At 41.0% G+C, this 21,186-nt stretch overlaps 1 protein-coding gene across 2 annotated transcripts in view; it reads right to left on the bottom strand.

The window, feature by feature from the left end:
* Positions 1-1,666: 1,666 nt before the first annotated feature.
* The window catches only part of KIAA1328 (KIAA1328 ortholog), a 174,232-nt gene continuing 154,712 nt past the window's right edge, over positions 1,667-21,186 (bottom strand). For both annotated transcript variants that reach the window (XM_048290621.1, XM_048290622.1), the window contains exon 11: positions 1,667-4,949. In XM_048290621.1, the coding sequence (XP_048146578.1) occupies positions 4,733-4,949 (217 nt within the window). In that variant the 3' untranslated portion in view covers positions 1,667-4,732. The remainder of the gene's footprint in view (positions 4,950-21,186) is intronic.

The following is a 21,186-nucleotide window of genomic DNA, read 5'->3' as shown; positions in this document are numbered from 1 at the left end:
CAAATTGGTGGTGGATACCTCCAGCGCCTTCTGCTGTGGGCACTAATATAAGTCACAGCCCCTCTGAGATGTGGCACTAAACACAGTTCAGCACAGAATCCACAGCATGCTGTGGAGGGAAGCAAAGCGGCTTCCCCAGAGCTGGGAAACAAATTCAGTTCCCCCCCAACCCATCCTTTTCCTGCAATTGGGATGCTCTTCCACCTGTTAACAAACGTGGGAGTCTTCAAGCATCAACATTGCCCAGGCCAAGTTGGGTTTCTTGCTCTTTTTGAGATGAATTCTGCTTTCAAACACCCTTGTCAGGGATCACCATGAAGCTCTGCTACATAGCCACGCCAGAGATGCTCATGGTAGTTGTCTCTCAGCTACATGAAGCCACAATATTTTAAAACACTTATTGTTGCTGTGAGCAGACAAGCCTTCAAATGATGCAGAGAGCAGCTCTAGATCGGGAGAGGCATTTTCCAGAGGAAAGCCACCCAGTCAGAGCAGACTTCCTTGCTTCTGCTGGTTTAAATCACCTCATTCAATATTCTGTGTTGTCTTATGTAGCATGTAGTTATGTAAATTTATAAATCATACACTAATTAGCACACAATTTCATAAATTTAGTAACAGTGAAAAAGGAGGTTTCTAACTAACCAGGCTGTGCTCTCTCCCCCACAGATGGTACAAATTCAAACACAGCCTGGAGGTCGTATTTGAGAAAATCTCTGCTCCAGCTTTTAGAGTTTAACCCCAGGCTCACGTGCACTTTCAAGGACTGTCTTTTGGATATCTCAGGCTCAATCTCTCTGAAGTGCAGCTAAGACCCTTTCTCTCCTTCCTTAACACCAAACCTCCGTAGCTCATTGGATCACTGCAAATTTTATTTGTTTATTCTGATTCTTGCTATATCCAGTCTCACATTCTTCAGTCACCTAAGTCACCATCCCTTGCTAGCAATTAAATTCAGTCCATGCCCTGGGTTATACCCGGGTTCTGCACAATTGCTCTCCATGTGCTCAGGCCTCTCTGTCCAGCTGCTCTAAAGGGGAGAGGCTAAAGGTAGGTCAAGGTAATTTCCATCTTTCCCTCATTTGCCAAGCATCCCTTGGACAGTAGTTCCCCAAATGCAGGAACATGATTTGGAAAACGGTGTGGAGTCATAAGGCTCTTATGGGAACCAGTGTTTGAAGACATTTCTCACTTTAAAGTACAAGCACACAATTCTCCTTTGCCAGCTTACTATAGTTTAACTCATCCCTGCCCTCTGGCTCACTCCCACTTCATCTCGACCTTTGGTGATCCTTTGGTACAGTTCTCTGCCTTGCATCTTTGTCCTTTCTTGCCTTCATCTCCATCCTTTCTTCCTTACACTTTAATTCACTTTTTTGTCCCAAAGCATGGTGCTGGCTCTCCAATTCTCTTCTCCTTTGTATTTTGAGACCTCTCCCCTACCTCATGCTCCAAAGGAGGCCTTGCTCCTTCTCACAGCAAGACCCATGTCCTGGAGAGGAAGAGAAGGCTTAAGACAAGTTTGTCATGTATCTTAGCAAACTGGAGACTCACAACATATATGATGTGATGATGTGGGAAGTGGAACACATTGTCAATGGCAGTATTGACATCTGAGCTGGACAAAAATCAGAAGATAAGCCAAATAAAAGTCTGGAAGAATAAATTAAATCCCCAGATAATTTATTAGTTTAAGAACTCACACATATAAATACGTGCTCAAGATGGGATTCAACAGCAAGACTGGAGAGGCTAAAAATGAAAAGGGTGTGATTATTACAGGTCTGTGATGTGCAAGGTGCACAAAAGCAGAAACTACAAAAACAGGCAGCAAGTGTGTGTGCACAAACCACGTGGGAAGGACACAAACTGAAGGCGTGGGTAGAAGGCTCAGCAGCAGTCATGTTACTACACAAAGCCTCATGTAAAACACAGTCTGATGTGTAGCTGAAGGATATTCACTGGGAATATTCCCTCTGGACAAACCGTCCAAGGCTGGACCAACTCCCCAGCAGCAGCTCCCAATATAGAAGCTCAAACTTAAAAGGACACTGTCACATCATTGCTTTTGCTAGTTTAAGTTTTGCATTTCCTCTACTGTTTTAGCAGATGGAAAACAATTCCCCTCCCAGTACCAACTACTGATTTTGTCCTTTCCTATTTGACAATCATTGATTTTTTTTCTAAGGCTATAAATGTTTTAATAACTTCAACTTTGTAGTGCCTCATGGCAAAATATCTTTGCTTGCACTGACTGCTAAACACTATTCCTAATGTACTGCTGATAACTAGAGCAAGAGCCAGCATTATAAAAAATGATTTTTCACAGGGTCTACGGAATTAATAGCTTTTGTTTCTTTTGTCCACATCTCATAGAGAATTAAAGCATACAGCTCTTCACCCATCAGGCGTTTCAATCATCTTTACGCTAGAAAACTTTGCTTCACAAAGGTGTGTCCCCCATGTAGGTCAGACTGACGGACAGCACCTTGAGCATAGAGCCCACAACCCTGACAATGTCCTTTTAAAAAGAGCTACAACCAAAACATACAATTCAAGCCAAAAGTCACCTTCAGAATTAGAATTTTTTATGGACTAAGTGATCATAAGGAATCCGAAAGCAGTTAAATATTGGCACCCACAAAGGAATCAAAGAACAAAATGCTCCCACGGAGTGTTCTCAACTGGGTACACAAAGGCACCTTTCAAGAAACATACATGTATTTTTTGCTGTTTTGAAAGGTCAGCATTTATTAGAAAAGGCAATTTAAGTTTCAGTCAAACTGGAAAAGAGACGAGAAGCAATTGGACTGATATCAGAGAACTATTTCTCTATAAATGCCAACACTTAAAACACCAACAAAGCTAAAAAAAAAAAAGCCATAAAACAACCCGAAACCCTACGATCTATGTGACAGTTATCCCCAAGTTTCCTGCTGGTCTTTGTACATTTTTCTCTTCTTTCTCCTCCTTTTTCCTGCCCTCTTTAAGCAGCAGACTACTCAGCCAACAGAATGAGAAAACTTATGTCCCCACCTGCTCTGCTTGGGCCAGGGTACTGAATTCATCTTTGGGGCTCTTAGCAGAAACCTGGGCCTTCACAGGCTCAGGGAGTAGAACAAGAGGGACATTGAACAGCAGATGGACATATTCCAAAAAACTGTAACACTTCACTAAAAGCAGGACAAGACCATGCAAAGACTTTCCACAGTAGTAACTTTCTGGTCCAGCAATGCTGCTTCCCTCCTTTAAACTCCTCCAAGCAGCTTTTAAAAATCACCTGGGATGCACAGAAAGGATATCACCTAATTTGTGATTAAGACTGGGCCTGAATGAAGCAGCCCAGAGTAACCTGAGGTTCTTCTTCCCCTTCACTCTCCTTTTGTTTCACTGACAGAGGAGCACGGTGCTGCCAGGGGCTGTGGTGCTCTCATCTGAGATCCACCTCGCAGAGCATCACACACTGCACAGGAGCAGTGCAGGGAGGCAGGCAGCAGCCATACCCCAAGCATTGGTACAGTAACTCAACCCAGCTATTAAGATAAGCATGGTTGCCTAAAGAGACTGTCTGAAAAGCAGTACTGGCCCATGAAGTGGTGTTTGGGAGCAAATGGCCTAGAACTTGCCCATACTGGATCAATTCTACCTTTCCCTCGCTGCAATTTTACTGTGCAAAATGAGTATTTTAGTCTCATATTTCTAGGAACACATGCCGGTGGCTACTGTTACAATAAAATATGAACACTGCATTGTGCAGAAAATGACCATTAATCCTGTAATGTGCAGTCATTTTTACCAATTCGGTACATTTCTTTAAATAACCAAGTACATGCAGTAGAGGGAAATGCATTTAAATAAACTGAAATAGATACAACATGAATAATTAAAGCTGGCAGGAACGTGTGCATTGCGAGCTGCTAGTGGAAATAATTACTGATTTGTCTTATTTACAATGGAACCTGGATGCAGGATCAAAATAGTGCAAGTTAGTGAATATGTCTTAAGACTGCTCTTATACTAGCACTAGTGTGTATTTCATCTTGAAAAGTACATCAAATAGGTTTTGGATCTCTACAATGTCTGACTCTGTTCTATTTCAGGGCTACGTTACCCAGCACATAAACTCTGTCAAAGAGCACTGATTTAAAGAGGAATATAATTCAAACCTGTGCCTAGTACATCAACCTGCAACATCAACTATTAACACTATCAGACACTGTAGAGTTGAGTTTACGATATATCCCCTAAAAACTCAGCGTGTTAAATATCAGAATGTTGAAGGAAAAAGTAGATCATAAAATCAGTGAAAAAGTACTAAAGTGCTTGTACCTTTATAATATGCCAGGTTTTAAACAGACTTGTTTAATTAGAAAATAATCTACTTTGAACCTGCTGGTTCTTGAATGTTAGGCAGTTCTTGCAAACTGCTTTAGAGCCAAAAAAATCGATAATGAAATATACTTCCGATATAAGGCTGGCAAAACTGTGACTTCAATCTATTAGAAAATGTTGTAGATTAAAAAAAATGCTATTTTAAATTGATTACTTGGCACATGAAAGGTTTAGGGAAAAAAGTTAACAATTCCTGATTGGCCTACCCCAACAATATACTTGCATCATGATAACTAAATCCAAAATGAAACTGGATGCTAATTAGCTGTGTTTTAGAAGAGGGAAAACAAGCAGTGATCACTCAAAGAATTTAAGAGTAGCTGTAGACCAAGGAGTTGTGTCAAATGAAGAAGATCTCCTTGAGGAGCCGGCTCTCTTCCAGCTCATCTGCTCTGCTCCTGGGGCTGCAGGGGGTCTGGCACCAAGATGACGACAGCCTGTGGCTCGCACAGCAGGGCGTGTGCGCGTTGTTCCTGTCAAAAGGTTCTCGGCAGAGGTGTCCCGGGGCTGATATTGGGTTCATAGCTTCCACCAGGTCAAGGAGAGAGGCTTCGTACCTACAGAAACACAGTGAGAAAACGCAGCTCCATTAAGATCACAGCACCATGAAGGAATTGAATCCAGTTTTCCTGCCTCCATAAACCAGACTAGACCTAGATTTGTCTGACAGGGGCCACCGGCACAGAACGAATTTTGCTGTATGGACTCCACAACTGCTGTATGTCAGTAATGACAACACAGAGGTACTGAAAAAGAGGCAAGCAAAGCATGGGTGCTCAGGCTATTTTAGGCTGTTTCATCAGCTTTTCCATTTCAGGTGTGTAATGTCTTAGGTGCACTCTGGAGACTGAACACAGACCTCAAAGAGATGACAGTAAAATGCACCAAACAGGTACAAGGCAGACCCACGCTAGCAATGGTAAAGTGACTTATGCTGCACGTTTGGTTTTTTTTGAATAGACCTCTACACTTGATTTAGTTTCTTGGGGATTTGAAAACAGCAGGAGACTTTATTATTATTGCCACAAACTACATGTGCTTCCTGTAAATCTCCGTGTACTATATGGAGTCTGTCTGGTGGAAGCACTGAAGGAATAGAATCTAAGCAAGGTAATACAAAATCAACACTTGAGGCACCAAGAGAAAAGGTAAAGGTGCTAAGCATCATTCAGACTGTCCTTTAAGTGCAAGTGCAGATGTGGGGGAAGGTTGCAAGCCAATATTATCTGGTAATGTGCACTGAATAATGGCAGGTACTTCAGACAGGGACTCTCTATTAATATTCACAGGAGACAAGACCTGATCTAAATACCAGCACAGGATTGATCAGTACAATATATTTCCTCCTGTCCAATTTTAAATGTCTTAAACAATACCATTTCCACTGCTTCCCCACGGAGACTGTTCTCCAGTGATCTCTCCGTGATATATGTAAGAGATATTGCTCCAGAGTTTTACCCAAAAGTCCCCTTTGTTCCATGCTGTTGTTAGCACCAACCTACCTGATGTTCCCAATCCTGAAGTAATTCACACATTCCAAGATTTTCATGCACAAAACATTATTCACTTTATTCACCCAAATGAAACTATCAGCACAGGTGATTGGATCCATAGGGTACCTCTCTTGTAAGCAAAAAGAGCTCATCCATAGCATGAGGAAACATCTCAAGCTGTTCTCTGCTTTGAGAAAAGCCTCTGATTCTTCTTTCATGACTGTAGGAACCTAGAAAGACTAAGCAACTAAGACAGCTGGGGGAGGTTTCTCAACTCAGATGGGATGAAAAATTCTTAAGAATAAATGTCTACAACAGTTTATGGATGTGAGAGATTAGTAGTGGCCAATTTACGCCTAAAGGCAGACCCCCACCTGTGCTGTCCAACAGCCTTGTGCAGCAGCAGCAGGTAAAAGGTTTTCCTTCTGTGAACTAGCCATACCATAGAAAACACCCTTCTTTATCTCCACAAGTAAGTGCTACGTCCCATCCGTCACCAGAACATTGTCACAGAATCATTTAGACTGGAAAAGACCTCCAAGGCCATCAAGTCCAACCTTTGACTGGTCATTGCCCTGCCAACCAGACCAGAGCACCGAGTGCCACATTCAGTCATTTCTTGGAAACCACCAGGGATGGTGACTCCACCACCTTCGTGGGAAGCCCATTCCAGTGCTTGACATGACAAGTTACTTTGTCCATGACAAAGTAACTCATTGTTGTGTCTGAGACACAGAACTACTCCCTCAGCTCAAAGGAGTTAGCAGTGGTACTGATGGGTTAATATTGATGGTAATGGTGACTACTGAAGTTATGCTATAAAAACTTTTATTTCCTTCAATCTTTATTGTTTCTTCCAATCTGATGGTCAGCACTGTTTCTAATACAGTCTGACTTGACCTTATTGCCTCATAGGGCTCTCTCCTCTGTTTGACTACAGACTTTTATTTTCCTACAAATGTGCTAGCTTGAATCTCACTCACAATCAGAAAGCCAATTTGCAAATTTCTTTTCCACATTTTAAGCTTGTCTACATGTCTTTCTATTATCTGTCTAAGTAGCAAAAAATGAGTGACTCAAAATGAAAAAATACAACTTTTGGTTCAATTGGATCTTGTTCGTGGCTAACCTTAAGCAAATGTAATGTCTTTCAGTTACCCCAACCAAAAAGTTCAGAAGGACATGGAGTTTTGCGTAGCCAAACCAGATCATTTTAGAGAAATATGTTGTTTGTACTAGCATTCAGAAAGTACCCTTTAAAAACTGAAACTCCTTAAAAATATCTAAAGATAACATAAAATGGAATAAGCTGCACTGATAGCAAGAACTAGCACACAGATACATGAGACTTTTCACATGGAGAAAGTTTAGGATTAGACTCTATACAGATACACACATATGGTTTGAACCCCAAAGAAACCCAGTTAACATATACACTGCTTTCATTAGCCACACCTAAAACTTCTTTTTAGATTAATCTAGTCTAGCATACAAATGCTTATCTCCTCTGACGGTAGTGCTATCATAAAATTTCAATTTCTCCAGCAGCCATATTCAATCACAGATTAAGCAGGGGAAACCAAACCAGCCACTGCATTTACAGCAGATGTGCAGGCCCTAGATTTAAGCAGTACCTTCGAGTTCATTTCTTCTGCAAGTTTATCTAAGTTTTACAGCATTTCTGCTATCGGGAAGGCTAAATGATTTGGCAGATTACAAGCACAGCAAATAGCAAAGATTATGTAAAAGACCAGGTGTTGTAAATCAGTCTATTTGACACCACAGTCATATATGCAATAAAGTGAATGAACTCTGCTAACAGAGCGCTATCTGATAAAGAGAATGCTCCTTGCAGGTATTTAGTGTTTAATCCCAGGATAATGGTTTGCCCTGGTTTGTCTAAGTAACATCAGACAGCATCTGGCTGGAGGCAACAGAGTAGACCTAGAATGGTTTGAAACTTGCAAAGAATTTTCTTACCATTTATTTGTATCATAATATTTAAAGAGACACAGTCAGAATGGTCAAATCCTGAAATGCAACTTTCTCTAAAACCAGGGTATGTATCCTTCACATGACTTGAATAACAACATAAGTAAAAACAGGCTTCATTATTATTATTACTGATATAACACTTAATAGCTTCAGTGAAGTCAAAGCTACAGGACCAGCCACCCAAGAGTCAGAACATTTCAAACAGGAAAACTGATTTGGCAAACTTGGCTTGTGATAGTGAATGATTTTTACAAGCAAACTAATGGCCAAGGGTCCCCTTGTACTGTTCCTGCTTACCAACCAGAAAAAAATCCCAAACATTCTGCAGAAGTTTGCTTACACACATTTTCTTGGATAGGTTTTGCCCTCCAAACAGAAGGAAGATGGCATGGGCAACTGTCCCTTTAAGTATGGTGATAATTCAGGCTGTCCTCACTTTTTTGGTACATTTGCCAGTGTGCTGGATGGTCAATGAGCAAGGGGAGAGTAACCCAGGTTCTTGTTAATGCATTCCTTGGAGTGGATTAGAATGAAATGGGTTAAAATATACTCACGCTCAGTGAGAATTCCCAGGTACCTCCCCTGAGTGGGGGGGAGCTTTCATTCCTCTGGTGCAAGGCCCCAGAAATTAGTCTGGGGACACTTTGGGGGTTGATAGTTTATGATCCCTTCTCAGCCGCCTCTCAGTCGAGCTGATAATGCCCCATCTTATCTTCCCTTGGGGGAAGGGAGCAGTTTAACAACTGAGGGAGTTATATAAGGAAGAGCAATTAGCATAGTAAGAAGCACCATCTTGCCTTGCAGGAGCCAGGCTGTGATAGTTCACCTCGTCTGTCTCATGCAGACTAGCATATACACACCCAAAAACTCACCTCCTCCCTCGAGGGATGCAAACCTGGCCTCCTAAGAGCACCCTGGCACCTCCACAAACAGGCAAATGTTTTGAATCATTAATCATTAATAGTCCAGTCTCTCACAGCATCTTGGCAACAAACTGGAAAATAATCTCTTTTTTTGACACTTCCCCCATGTATACTTTTTCATCTAACTTCAATGAGCTTGAAAGTCTGCATGTTTCATCATGGGAGAAGAAAATCTGTAAGGTCTACAAGTTTGGATTAGAAGTCTAACTATTTAGACAGATAAAGTTTGTGAAAGTAATCTTATAAAGTCTCCAAAAAATTCATCAGGAGAGGCAACACTAAGAATTAGTGTACAAAGCAGAAGGAAGGCAGGGCCGTGGGCAAGAGGATAGAGATGAGAGCAGGGAGACCAGGCCAAGGTAAGCTTTGAAACTCTTCTTTCAATGAAGAAGTTTCACTTTTGCTTTTATTGTAGAATATAAAACTCCAAATACAGCTCAAGAGAGCAGCACAGAAATGCCCAATCTGAGAGGTTGGTGCCACTGGGATCAAGCTGGTACAGCCGGGTCAGAGAAGAACTGGTCAGGCATTGCACAGTGCTGTGACAGCATTCCCTTCACATCCTCTGTACTACTAAAACAGGCTGCTAGAAATTTGTCTTCTCAGCCACTAAAAAGCCCCTTTGGAAATTGTATTAGAAACTCTCAGCATTGGCTCTTAATTAAAGAAGTATGTAGTAGAGTTTATAAACTCTTAATGTAAAAAGAGTTTTGTAGTCTATCACTAAGATAACAGGAAGCATCATAAACCATTATGATTCAAAACAGATCATTAAGCATTCACATTTTAAAAACAAAAACAAAAATATACACAAGATGGCACAGACCCAAGTCCCTCTTTCCACAGTGTTTCTTTTTCACTGCTCATGCAGCAAGAATACAGCTCTCTGAACATCTACAGGTGCATCTTACTTTGTCCCATGTTTCCAAACTGAAAGGGAAGGAAGGCTTTCACTTTTTTTTGATGAACATACAAATATGGCTGATGCTCTGGGAACCATAAGACCGCTTATGCCCAGAATGGTTAGTGAGAAATGACCTGAAACCACTTGGTATTCCTTCTGATAAAACCTACAGGGCAATGAGAGCTCAGACAGCCCCACAATGTACAGTACCAAAAAAATGGTCAGATTATGCAAGAGTGATGCACAGAACTCATAACTGTGCAGGATATTAGAAAGAACAGTGCTCTTGAAGGTAACCACAAAGCTTACTTGCCTCAATTGGCTGAACAGTGATGTTTATTTATTTAGACATTTGGGATATGCCAATGGATTTTTAATGTTGGTCTATTTCCCACTGCTGGTAAAATATATTTCTTACACGCTGTCCAATTTTTAAATTACACTATTGTATTTTCATATCATGCAATCCCATTTAGCTAATAATATCATTTGTTCCTTCCTGAAAAAAAACAGCACAACTTCAACAAGTTTGATATTTGGAGGAGTGGGAATCTCCTTATGAGGCAAAACAACTAAACTTATTAGAGTCATAAATACTCTGGCAGTAAAAGATGTATGTATTTCTTTAAACAAGCATTGTCGGATATTATTTGATCACTATATTTAGAAACATCTTTTCATTTACACGCACTGAAAATTTATTCTTCAACCATAAACATGTATAAAACACATGGAATGTCTCTTTGCAAGGTGATGGCATTTCAACAAAGCATACTGGCAATACAGTTTTGTAGCTGTATGGGCTTACTTTATTTAACTGTATATACCAGAGGAAATAAAAAGATTTATTTTTATACTACTGCTTGTATTTTCAACATAAAGTTCAAAGTGATTTACTAATGTTACATGAATTGCCTTTGAATTACGGTACAGTATTGTGCCCAAGTACAAAGCCTAACACTATTTTGTATTCATAAAACACCACCTGCCCCTGAGCACTTTACAAATGCTAAATACAACTAAAAACACATTCAAGGGGTAGGGAACAGACCCATTTTACAGAAAATTAAACAGTTTATTGTTATGATAGAGCAAATATCAAATCGCTGTTTGACTGGAACAAACAGGGCAAATAAAAGCAGAGAAAAAACAGATGCACATAAGAAGTGGCCTGGGCAGTCAAAGTACCTGAAATCTAAAGACACCATACTAGTGATACATCCTGGGGTTATCTGGAAGAAACAGCTAATCACCCACACCCAAGCTAACCCAAGCTCTATTGGTGAACGGAAGAACTCAACCCAAATTAAAGGATCCTAAATACTTTCTACCATCTTTATTCTGGCATACAAAATTAGAGCATAATGTAATTTTGATAAGAGATTATCTCCATAGCTTGTCCTTTCAACATCCATGTATCAACCCACTGTCCATAAATTTGCCTAATTGTTTTTTCAACCTGCAGCTTCCACAATGTCCTGTGACAGCAAGCTCAGGAAGTTCACTGCTATTGACAGACATACTTTTGTTTTCTGTTTTAACATCTTGCTAGTGTTGCCAAATGTTTTTTTTTAAGGATTGACTCCAGTAAGTCTCTTTCACGTGGTGGAATCCGGTAAAAAACAGTTGCACATTCAACTTATCCACCACCTTCACAGTTTTGCACCCCTGATCATTTTCTCAGCCTTTTCCTATCCGAAGTCACAGCTTCTTGGTCTCTCCTTAAATGGCAACTACTTTATCTTGCTGATCAAATGAATTGTTTTGTGTACCATTCATAGCATCCACTACACCCTTCTTGAGAGGCAAAGACCAACTGGAATTAAAACATGGGTGCAACAAGACCTATATATCCACAAGCTGTTGACAAATTTCGGAAAGCTTTGAACTCCACAAACCCTCACCACCTGCTCTGAGTTCAGTATCATGTAGGCATGGTGTTGATGACTCTTCCTCAGATAAATTACAGTTTCACTCGCTCAGTTTTGATGCCTTTTTGAAGTTGTTTGCTACTGACATATCACTGGACTACCTGAAAGAATTAGTATCACACACAAATTTATTAGGTCACCCAGGAGATTTTGCTGTTCACTTCTCATTCCAGGTCACTGATGAAGAACCAGCCCAGTGGATTTCTGGGGGATCACTCTGCTAACTCTAAAAAATGAACATTAAGTCACTTTGCTTGCTATCATTTAACCACCAGTAAATCCCTAGAAGGAACTGTCCTCCAATCCTACAGAAACTTGATTTCTTTAACAACTTTTTGTGTGGAACCTTGGCAAAAGCCTTTTGAAAATCCATAGGCCTGAGCTGATACCTCAGATTCTTTCTTCCCCACTCCCTGCTCTGTGAGAATAATCCAAGTTTTAACCAGCAGGATAATTGGCCCAGGAAACCTGAGATGAATATGTCAATGAACATTAGAGGCTGGTTGGGTAGGAAATGAAAGCTGAGAAAGAGAAGCTGACTTTGCAGTCATTCAACCCCCCCGCCCCCCCCCCCCCCCCCCCCTCAAAGGCCACACATCAAGATAAGGGGGCTTAAGGGAGCTTCTCTTAAGGTGAACCACACCTTCAGTGACCAAAACACACCCTGGGGGAATATTCCCACTTACTGAATGTCAAGACACCAAAACAGAAGAAAAACCAACACAGTGAAGGGCAATCCATGAGGCTGAAACACCAAGAGAAGGAAAAAGATTAAATTGAGAATGAGAGAAAGGGACTGTGACAGCCTGAGATTCCCATTTTACTTTCAAGCAGGCTGGAACTCAGAGCAGATACTTCACTGTGGGATACAGGAGGAGGCAAATTTAACAGGGCTATATATGTATTAAACCAACTCCAGGTGGAGACATGCTCTTCACCTGCAACAGGTCTGTATGTTCCAAAAGCATTTCAGAGTTTCTGAATTCTTAGAGAAAAAGATCAGACTGCAGAATGTTTCAAAGCAATTAAAAAAAGATCTGACCCTTTTATTTAAAATATATCACACAATGTAAAACAGAATATATTTATACAGTGTCCTCAGCAAGAGCCTCCTGGAGTGCTGTAAAACCCACACCCACGTAATAGAGAGCTTACACTATCAGAGACTTTTAGAGAGCTCTCCGAGGCAGTATTCAGAGAATCATAACCTAGAGAAGGAAAAGACTTATTAGATCATCCAGCCCTCTCCCTGCTGACAGAACTGCTCCCTACAGTGTGCTTCCTCACATTTGTTGCTAACAATCAGCCTCTCGCTACTCTCCATGGGAAGCCATTCCACAGCCAAATATATCTCATGCTATCATTACCATTATTACTTATTTATGGGCCACGGTATAACCTAAAGGGCCTTGATCAGGATCAGGGGGACCAACTCTAGTACCACTTGTAAGAGCACTCCTCTCTCCAAAAGAGCACACAGTCAAAAGAGGTAAGTCAAAGCCCAGTGGGAAACATATAACATACCATTAAGGAGAACAGAATAGCATGGGAAGTGCCACTAATGTTCCATGAATTTTTGCTTCAGAGTTTGGTAGGAGGGAAAGGTATGTGTCACGCATAAGAACATGCTTCTGACAGTCACCTAGAGATAAACAAAGAGGATTTTCTTCCTCCAAACTTCACCCTACTAGTTGTGGCTACAGATCTGGCATGTTACTGAGAAATTTGTCTTCTTTTTTTGGTGCAAATACACTTTAAGTATTTAAACAATGTTACACTTTTCTGTTCTGCTTTTTCTGTTCTGCTCCAGTCTCAGTCAACATTTATCTGAGCCACACGTATTTTAATCTTCTCTCATAAATCAATACCTCCAGCACTGCAACAGATTTTGCCACTCTCCTTCCATCTTTGACAATTTTTTTCCAGTAAGCAATTACCCAGAAATAAGCACCATATCCTCTGGAGGGGCTACACAGAAGCAGAAAGGAGATCAACTCCCTCCAGCACTCATGCAATGCTTGTCTGTGCACAGTCAGCCTTTCTGCTGCTGGTTCCTTTCTCCACAGATCCTCCTTTACCTGTAGGTCTTGCAGAGCAGTGAATTCAATGCCTCATTTTCTGGGGTTACTAACAATTACCACCAAACCTTGTGGAAAGCAGCATCAGAGATTACAGCCATTGCATAGGAGAATTTGGAGGGAAGCAGAGGAACTGAGTATCACACCTTTGCTAACTGAAATGTGCTGTGCTTGGCAGCGTTTTGGGATGAGCCTCCCTCCCCAGCATGGTTAACAGTAGTAAAGAGCTAAAGAGGACTTGGACTTGAAAGAGGCTGAGGACTCTGGTTTGTCCCAGGCCTTTTGCCTACCAAGCAGTGCCAGTGCTCTAAAGGACACCAGATCCAGCAACAGCATCTCAAAAAACTTGTGCCCAAAGGCAGGGCTGATAAAGAGATTTTTTCCCCCCCCCAGTTTTCACCCTGGCTTCACCTGTGATGGCATCCAAGCAGCTGTCATTACTGAAACAGGAGTTACTGCTGCTCTCATTCCTCCTTGGTACACAAGCAGGACATTTTCACTTACCTGCTCATCAGAGACCAACACCTGCTTTCCTCACCCTTCCACCCACACTCCCATCTCAATGCTCCCAATCTTCAGTTATCCTACCTCTTTGCTCCTGGTAACTCAGCCTTTGTTATTTCCCCACTGGACTCAGACCCTGCTGCCGTGTTACCAACACGTCAAATACAATTGAAAGTGCTGCTTCATTGTTTTTGTCTCTGTGTGTTTTTCATAGCTAAGTAATAACTAACTGAAGACCAAGAATAAGAAATACCACAGATCATTTCCTTTAAGGTATGGCTGCAGGCTGCAGCTGAATTGGCATAACTGAGGTTGTAATAATTCTGGAAGGGGGAGGGTGAACAATGACATGAATGCTGGGAAGTAAAGAAACCTTTTAAATCAGATCTGCCAGTGATAGAAGAATAATTTAGAATGAAGTTTTTGTACAAAAGAGAGAAATTACAGAACCAGGGAACTACCACAGAGTTTAACAACCACCTTCTGCAATCACTCTGTTTGTATTGTCCTTCTCTCCCCTCCCACACACCCGTTTCTGTGTCATCAAGTCTGAAAGCTCTTCAGATCAGAAAATGAACCTTGGTGTATGTACAGCACCTGGGGCCCTGATTCTGCTGTGATATTACATAATAACTTTGCACTTCAGAGCACGCTTAGCTTTTATTCCCTTTAAGCACTCTGTCATCACAGCATATCTTCAGCAAGATCTTCACCCTTTATTGTTCTAGGCCAATACTAAGCTGTCATCATCTTTTCTGCCATACTTCATCCCGCTACATCTCCTGCCTTAACAGCCTTTCTTTTCAATTTTTTACTCTTACAAGTTTGTCCCCAAGCATCCTTCCCCTCAAAGCAAACTCTAATTCAACGAATCATTTTCAAAATTGTGCCTTTTCTTTTATAATGTACTAAAGTCTCTGACAAAGGTCTGCATATGTAAGTCACGGTAAAATCTTGCACCTCCTCTCTGCCAGTCTCAGTGTTTCTCATTAAGTTTTGATTTCTTTTCCCTTTTTCATTGCTTCTTCCTAGCATGCTTTAAGCAAAGCTGGGACTACCTCTCCCTAGAACTTTTGTGGGTATTAAATAACTATGGAACAATTTTAAGGGGCATGGCTTAGGGGAAAAAGAACCCCACCACATACAGCTTGCAAAGTCTATCACCATTTACATGGATTAGCAACCTGTCTTTTTCGCAAGCTCAGTCCAAATTCCCAGCCTGCCAGGTAATAAATCAACTTTTTGCTTCAGTTGTACAGTCATTGGGAGATGCGCATAGTTTTAGGTCAAGCATTTATAACCATTTTATGATTCCAAAGTTTCTTACCTTGTCATTTAGTTACTGAACTGTGAGCTTTCATTGACTTTCTAACCATTGTGGCAAGAACTGCAAGTAGCTGTGCAAGATTTAAAACCTCACTGAGCAGAGGAGCAAAATCAGACTGCAGTAATTTTAAGTATATATTGGGGTGGAATCGTGACCCTATGGAAGCCAATGGAAGTTCTGCCACCATTTCACTGGGGTTAGCTTTCTTCCCTGCCATTTCTTGTGCTGGGGTGAATAAGTATTGCAAGCTCTCTATTTTACAACCTGGAAATAAGATGGCTCAGAATGCTTGGAAATAGTTTATTTTACCATTCTATTTTGTTTGGATTTTTTTTTCTCCCTATCCTGGTAAAATATTTTACATACAGTCAATTGCTGTACCTAAACAGCAATTCTTCTTGTGGTTCTGCATGATCCTTCCTCTCCTGCTTGTCAGCTTAATTTCTTCTGCTGTGGCATGGAGTGTGTAATAGCAAATCTAGCACTCAAATTCTTCTGTTTCTTAATTATCTCTGCCCTGTCAGCTATATCAGTGAAAACAAGCTGGCATTAGACAATTCAGATACAAGTAAACATCAAGTTGTGATAATACAGAGTCCTGCATTACTGTCATTATGGAAAAAGCTGTTTCAAGGAGGCTTAAAAAATTAAATAAGCCCAGCACTTCTAAATGGCCAAAAACCTAAGGATATCTAAATTATTCTTCAATATCTTAATCATCCTGGAGAATCATGATCTTATATAATGGTCATTTTAAATGAAAGGTTCGCTGCTCTGCACAGTTACCACTTCCTTTCTAATTGTGAATTAAAGTATAATTTAGGGTGGCTGTATGCCAACTGGACTAGAAAAATTTAGACAGTAACTGTGGTTGAAAGGGGGGGGAAGCAGTTCGATTTCTTTAAGTAATAGACAATCACTCACCAAGTTGTACTTTAAAACAAAACACTAGAGCTTTAACTTGACAAACTGACTTGAATTAAACCACAGAAAAAAGTGCTTGCACTGTAAATCTTACAGGGCAAAAGTGATGGTAGGTTATCATTCTGTTTATTAGCATGCACTTTGGAGAGTTCAGGGCAACTATGGATACGCATTCATTCCATTTTATGCCGCACATTACTGACAACACATTCCTCATAAATAATTCATAAATGCATTGTCTGAAATTTCAGATTCCAAAACTACAACACCGTTTTCAACTTTATCATTTCTTGGTGTTCAAAACAGAAAGAGACAATTGGATGGATGGGCTTCACAAACCTGATAAGAACTCATCAGTCAGAATTACACTCCAGAGGTAAATGCAAACATCTCCCAGCCTCTGATCCCTGGAAGCAAGGCTGTGATGGTAGACCCTGTCCTTGAGTTAGCAGTCCCTTGGTAGGGAAGAGGGAGAAAAAGGGAAAGGGCAGAAGTAACCACATGGTGAGGTGTGGTAGAGAGCTAGTAAGTTGAAATTGGGTAGAAATCCAGAGGAATTTAAATTTAAGGTATATTAATAGTCAAAATATAAAGACTGAATATGGCTTGTCTTGCAAAAAGCCCATTTTTCAGACCAGACTGCGCTACAAACTTGAGTCCTGCTTGCTGTTCTCAGCTGTTAATTGGTATTGCTTTGTTTATGACATAGTAACTGGCATCATCTTATGCTAGCATGGGAGAGGTGAATAGGTTCTTGCAGTTCATTTGAAGTCTTATTCTGGCAGGGAGCAGAGTGACCACAACACACACAGAAGAAACTGAAGTATGCTTCATAGGCTAGAGTGCTTATATACCTGTGATCTTGCTGACATTATATATGTAGCTTATACTCAGTTGCTTTTTTATCTTCATACCATGCTCAGAAGCCTGACATCAGATATCAACTGCTTTTCAGCTAGATTTGCATTCATTTGCTCTGTTCTGCTCACCTCCCAGTGACAGGCGCACACAATTTTGGGTATCTTATCTAGAGAAACCTTTGGGGCCCAGCTCCTAACAGAACAACAGCCCATGATCTCCCTATGCATCAGCTCTTTGTATGAACTCATTCCCTCCAATTTGCCTAGGAACAAACACTGCAACTGAGCTCAAATACTTGGCATCCCAATGCACTGACTGCTTGGGTGCAGACCATATGTGAAAAAACAACGCTCTCATAAAAATTGTATTCCAGTACCCAACTGCTGTAAAACTTCCCACTCGGTGCTCCAGTGTGGAAAGACCGGACTATCTGTCACTCTGTTCATTTCCAGGTGTGCTGAACTCTCTGGGGTAATATTTAAATCAGCTGAGATTTCATACATCAAAGATGAGGATACATAATTCAAGAGGAGCCACTGAGATAAAACAGTAGCTGTAAAAAATACGGCGTGTTGGTGGTGCCTGGTTTAGCATGTCAAAGAGGGGGCACTGCTGGCAAGGAGCCCGCATGCCGCCGGCACCGGAGCAGGTCATGTGGCAGAGCAGGCACAGCCACTGTAAGCTTCACAGGAACACAGCCACCGAGCAGGTCTGACACTGTGCAAGTACCGGGTTGTAAGGCACCCTACAGGAAAAAACAGCTGTGAGGCACAGAGCACAAGGCACTTAGGCCTAGTGTCCCTTGGCTATAGTCATCACAAGCTAACAACCTCTTTCAAAAACTTTACACAGGTGGTAGGTGTCCCACCGAGATAAATTACCTACTTTCAGCTGCTGAACAGATGGGCAGGGAAGTGAAATTTTACTTTGCTCATTCCCAGCAGTAACTAGCAAAGATGATCTCGGCTGCTGCAGGATTACTTTTCGATAACCACACACCTGTGAACAGTCCATGATTCCATTAGAAACTACATAAGGTCATTAATACACTACAAAATAAGGCAGGGCACTTAACAACTCAAGAAACTGATGCTAAGTCTCTCATTCCCATACTCTTCAGAATATACTCTAGGCTGAGAGAAGCCAGAAAGTGTACAGAGAGGGACCTCAACAGGCAGGAGAAGTGGGTTCACAAGCATCTCACAACATGCAACAGCAGGAAATGCCTGGTCCTGTAGTTGGGGAGGAATAACTCCAGGCACTCGCACATGTCAGGTTTGACGGGCTGGAAGGCAGCTTTGCAGAGAGAGACCAGGATACTTGCTGTCCTGGTACACAAAATCCCTGAACAGAAGCCAGCAAAGGCCAGAACTGCTGGAAGGTTGAGGGAGTTGACCCTCCTTCTCAACTCAGCACTGGTGGGACACAGCTGGACTGCTGTATCCTGTACCTGTATAAGAGACATGGACCCAATGAAGATGATTAAGGCTTTGATGTATCTGACACAAAAGTAAAATGTGAGAAAGCTGGGACTGTTCAACCTGGAGCAAATGCAGCTCAAAGGTGATCTCACCAATGGGTATAAATACTTGATATTGGGAGGAAAGAAGATGGAGCCAGGCTCTTCTCTGGAGTGACCAGTGAAAGGACAAGAGGTAACGGGCACAAATTGAAATACAAGAAATTCCATTCAAATGGAAGTAAAAAGGTTTTCTTGCTATGTAGGTGGTTGAACATTGGCACAGACTGCCCAGAGAGGTTGTTCATCAACACAGACCAAAAGGGCAAAGACTGACTACCAAGGGCTGGACACTGACCTACCCCCCATGCAGTGCAGGCATGATACAGACAGGGAAGCTTAAAACACCAATGCCTGCAAACCAGGAATCTCCAGAAACCAATCCAAACATTAACCAAGGAGTTCTGCCCAGAAAAGTTTGCAACTCATGTAAACCAGGGTTATGGGAAACCTGAAGATATATTTAAACAAGGGTTTTCCCTCCCTTTCCCACATGCTCCACCAAATCACTTGCAACTATTCACATGGAAGTTGATCATAGAGTAGCCCAAACGCCATACCCATTTTTTTCTTTTTTAATAAGATGGTAATAGGCACACTGTAAAAAACTTAACAAAAAATAGTTTGCGTATCTGCCCTTTAAGCTTGCAAATATTTTCCTGGCAGAAGTCCTGAGCTAACTTTACAGCAAGATCTCTCAAAGGAAACAGAACTTTAAAAAAAAAAAAAACCAAACTCAAAAAAATACACTACATACACTACAAAATGAATGTGACCCAGGGACTTACCCTTCTATGCAACAACACGATCAGAGTGCACAGAGACAGTGAAGTCCGCAGGGCGTGAAATTAAAATTTTCACACAGATACAATGAAGTAATGATACAATGTTACAACCTTGGCACAAAAATCTTCTGGTTTGAGTAAAGTCAATGTCATGTGATGTTACGGTTTGTGCACTGGTAGAAAGGGTCTGCTGCTAAAAAGTTCATAACAAAACAGAAGAAGCAAAAGCAAGAAAATTGTACAGCTAATTACAATAGACCTGTACATTCTAGTGATCCAGACATCCCTTAAGGTGCTCATCACAGTCGAATCTGGCTGTCAGTGCAGGCTGAGTTAAGAAAACACACTTTTCTTTCATGTCTAGAAATCTAGATGCTGAGAGGCCATTAGGAGATAAGAAAAAGACTGGCAAGGAAGGGGGAGGGAGAGAACAACTCTCTTATGAGGTCAGTTTGTTGCCTACAAACGAGGTAGATATACAGGTTCAAAATTCCAAGCATATGGATAAGAACAGGGACGCACAGAGCAATTAACAGAGTCAAGCAGAAGCTGGGATGAGCAGCAGCTGGAGCACTGTTAAAGTCCTTCTAGGAATTGCTTCACCTGTTACAGTAAAAAGAAAAGGCAGTGCTGGAAGAACACTGGCTCCTCAGCAAGGACAAGGTCATCAGAACAAGAAAGCAGCTTGAAAAATTCTGGGCAGAGCCAGGCACAGGGGCACAGACACTTTAGAAGACTGTTCCACATCAGACACCTGCAAAGCAAGCAACCTTCGTACTGCGGATCCAGCAACACAGTCCCACAGGAAATCACCAGAAAATCTGCAGGAAGCAGGAAACATTTTATTTCTAAGAGTATAGAAAAGTCTCTCACAAATCATAAAGTTGCTTGTACATTAGGATGTTTCACAGAGACCCAACAGACTGACAGACATGCATGTATTCTATAAAATATATTTACAGGTCTGAACTATGGTGGGGGAAGAATCGGAATTCAGTAATCCTGCTCATCTCAAACCACTATTTTGTGATCACAAACACAGAAGTTAACACATGTAAGAACTATTGGCAATGAATTTCCAGTAACCCTTCTGGAAATGTAACAGAGAAAGTGAGTCTAACAGTGCAAAGGTCATTCCTTACAAGACATGTTTCTCATCTTACTGATCCAAGACGGTACACACAGAGAAACATACAGCCAAATGTGACTTAATAAAAACTTCAAGTCTTCAGCTTATTAATTTTTTTAAAATTTTTCTCATTTCATTCCAGTGATTTCATTAGGTTAGACTTCTTCATCTTTATTATAAAATAATCAGAACTGAAATGTTTCAATAAACCCAATTTCTGTTTTAAGTAGTAAAAGATGATTCAACGCAGATGAAGCAAAAACGAAAGTTAAAAGTACAATGGCATTAGAGGCTTTGGGAATATACTTTAAAAGCTGTTAAATACATAAATTATATATTAGTAATCCAAAATGTCTTTGATTGGTTTTTGCAGAAAAAAAAAGAACTGTATCAACAATTTTTTTCTTTAGAATAATAGAAT

The sequence above is a fragment of the Corvus hawaiiensis genome, chromosome Z, assembly GCF_020740725.1.
Source record: "Corvus hawaiiensis isolate bCorHaw1 chromosome Z, bCorHaw1.pri.cur, whole genome shotgun sequence".
Classification (NCBI taxonomy): Eukaryota; Metazoa; Chordata; class Aves; order Passeriformes; family Corvidae; genus Corvus; species Corvus hawaiiensis.
The sequence above is the reverse complement of the archived record's forward strand: the minus strand, read 5'-3'. Positions and strand labels throughout refer to the sequence as shown.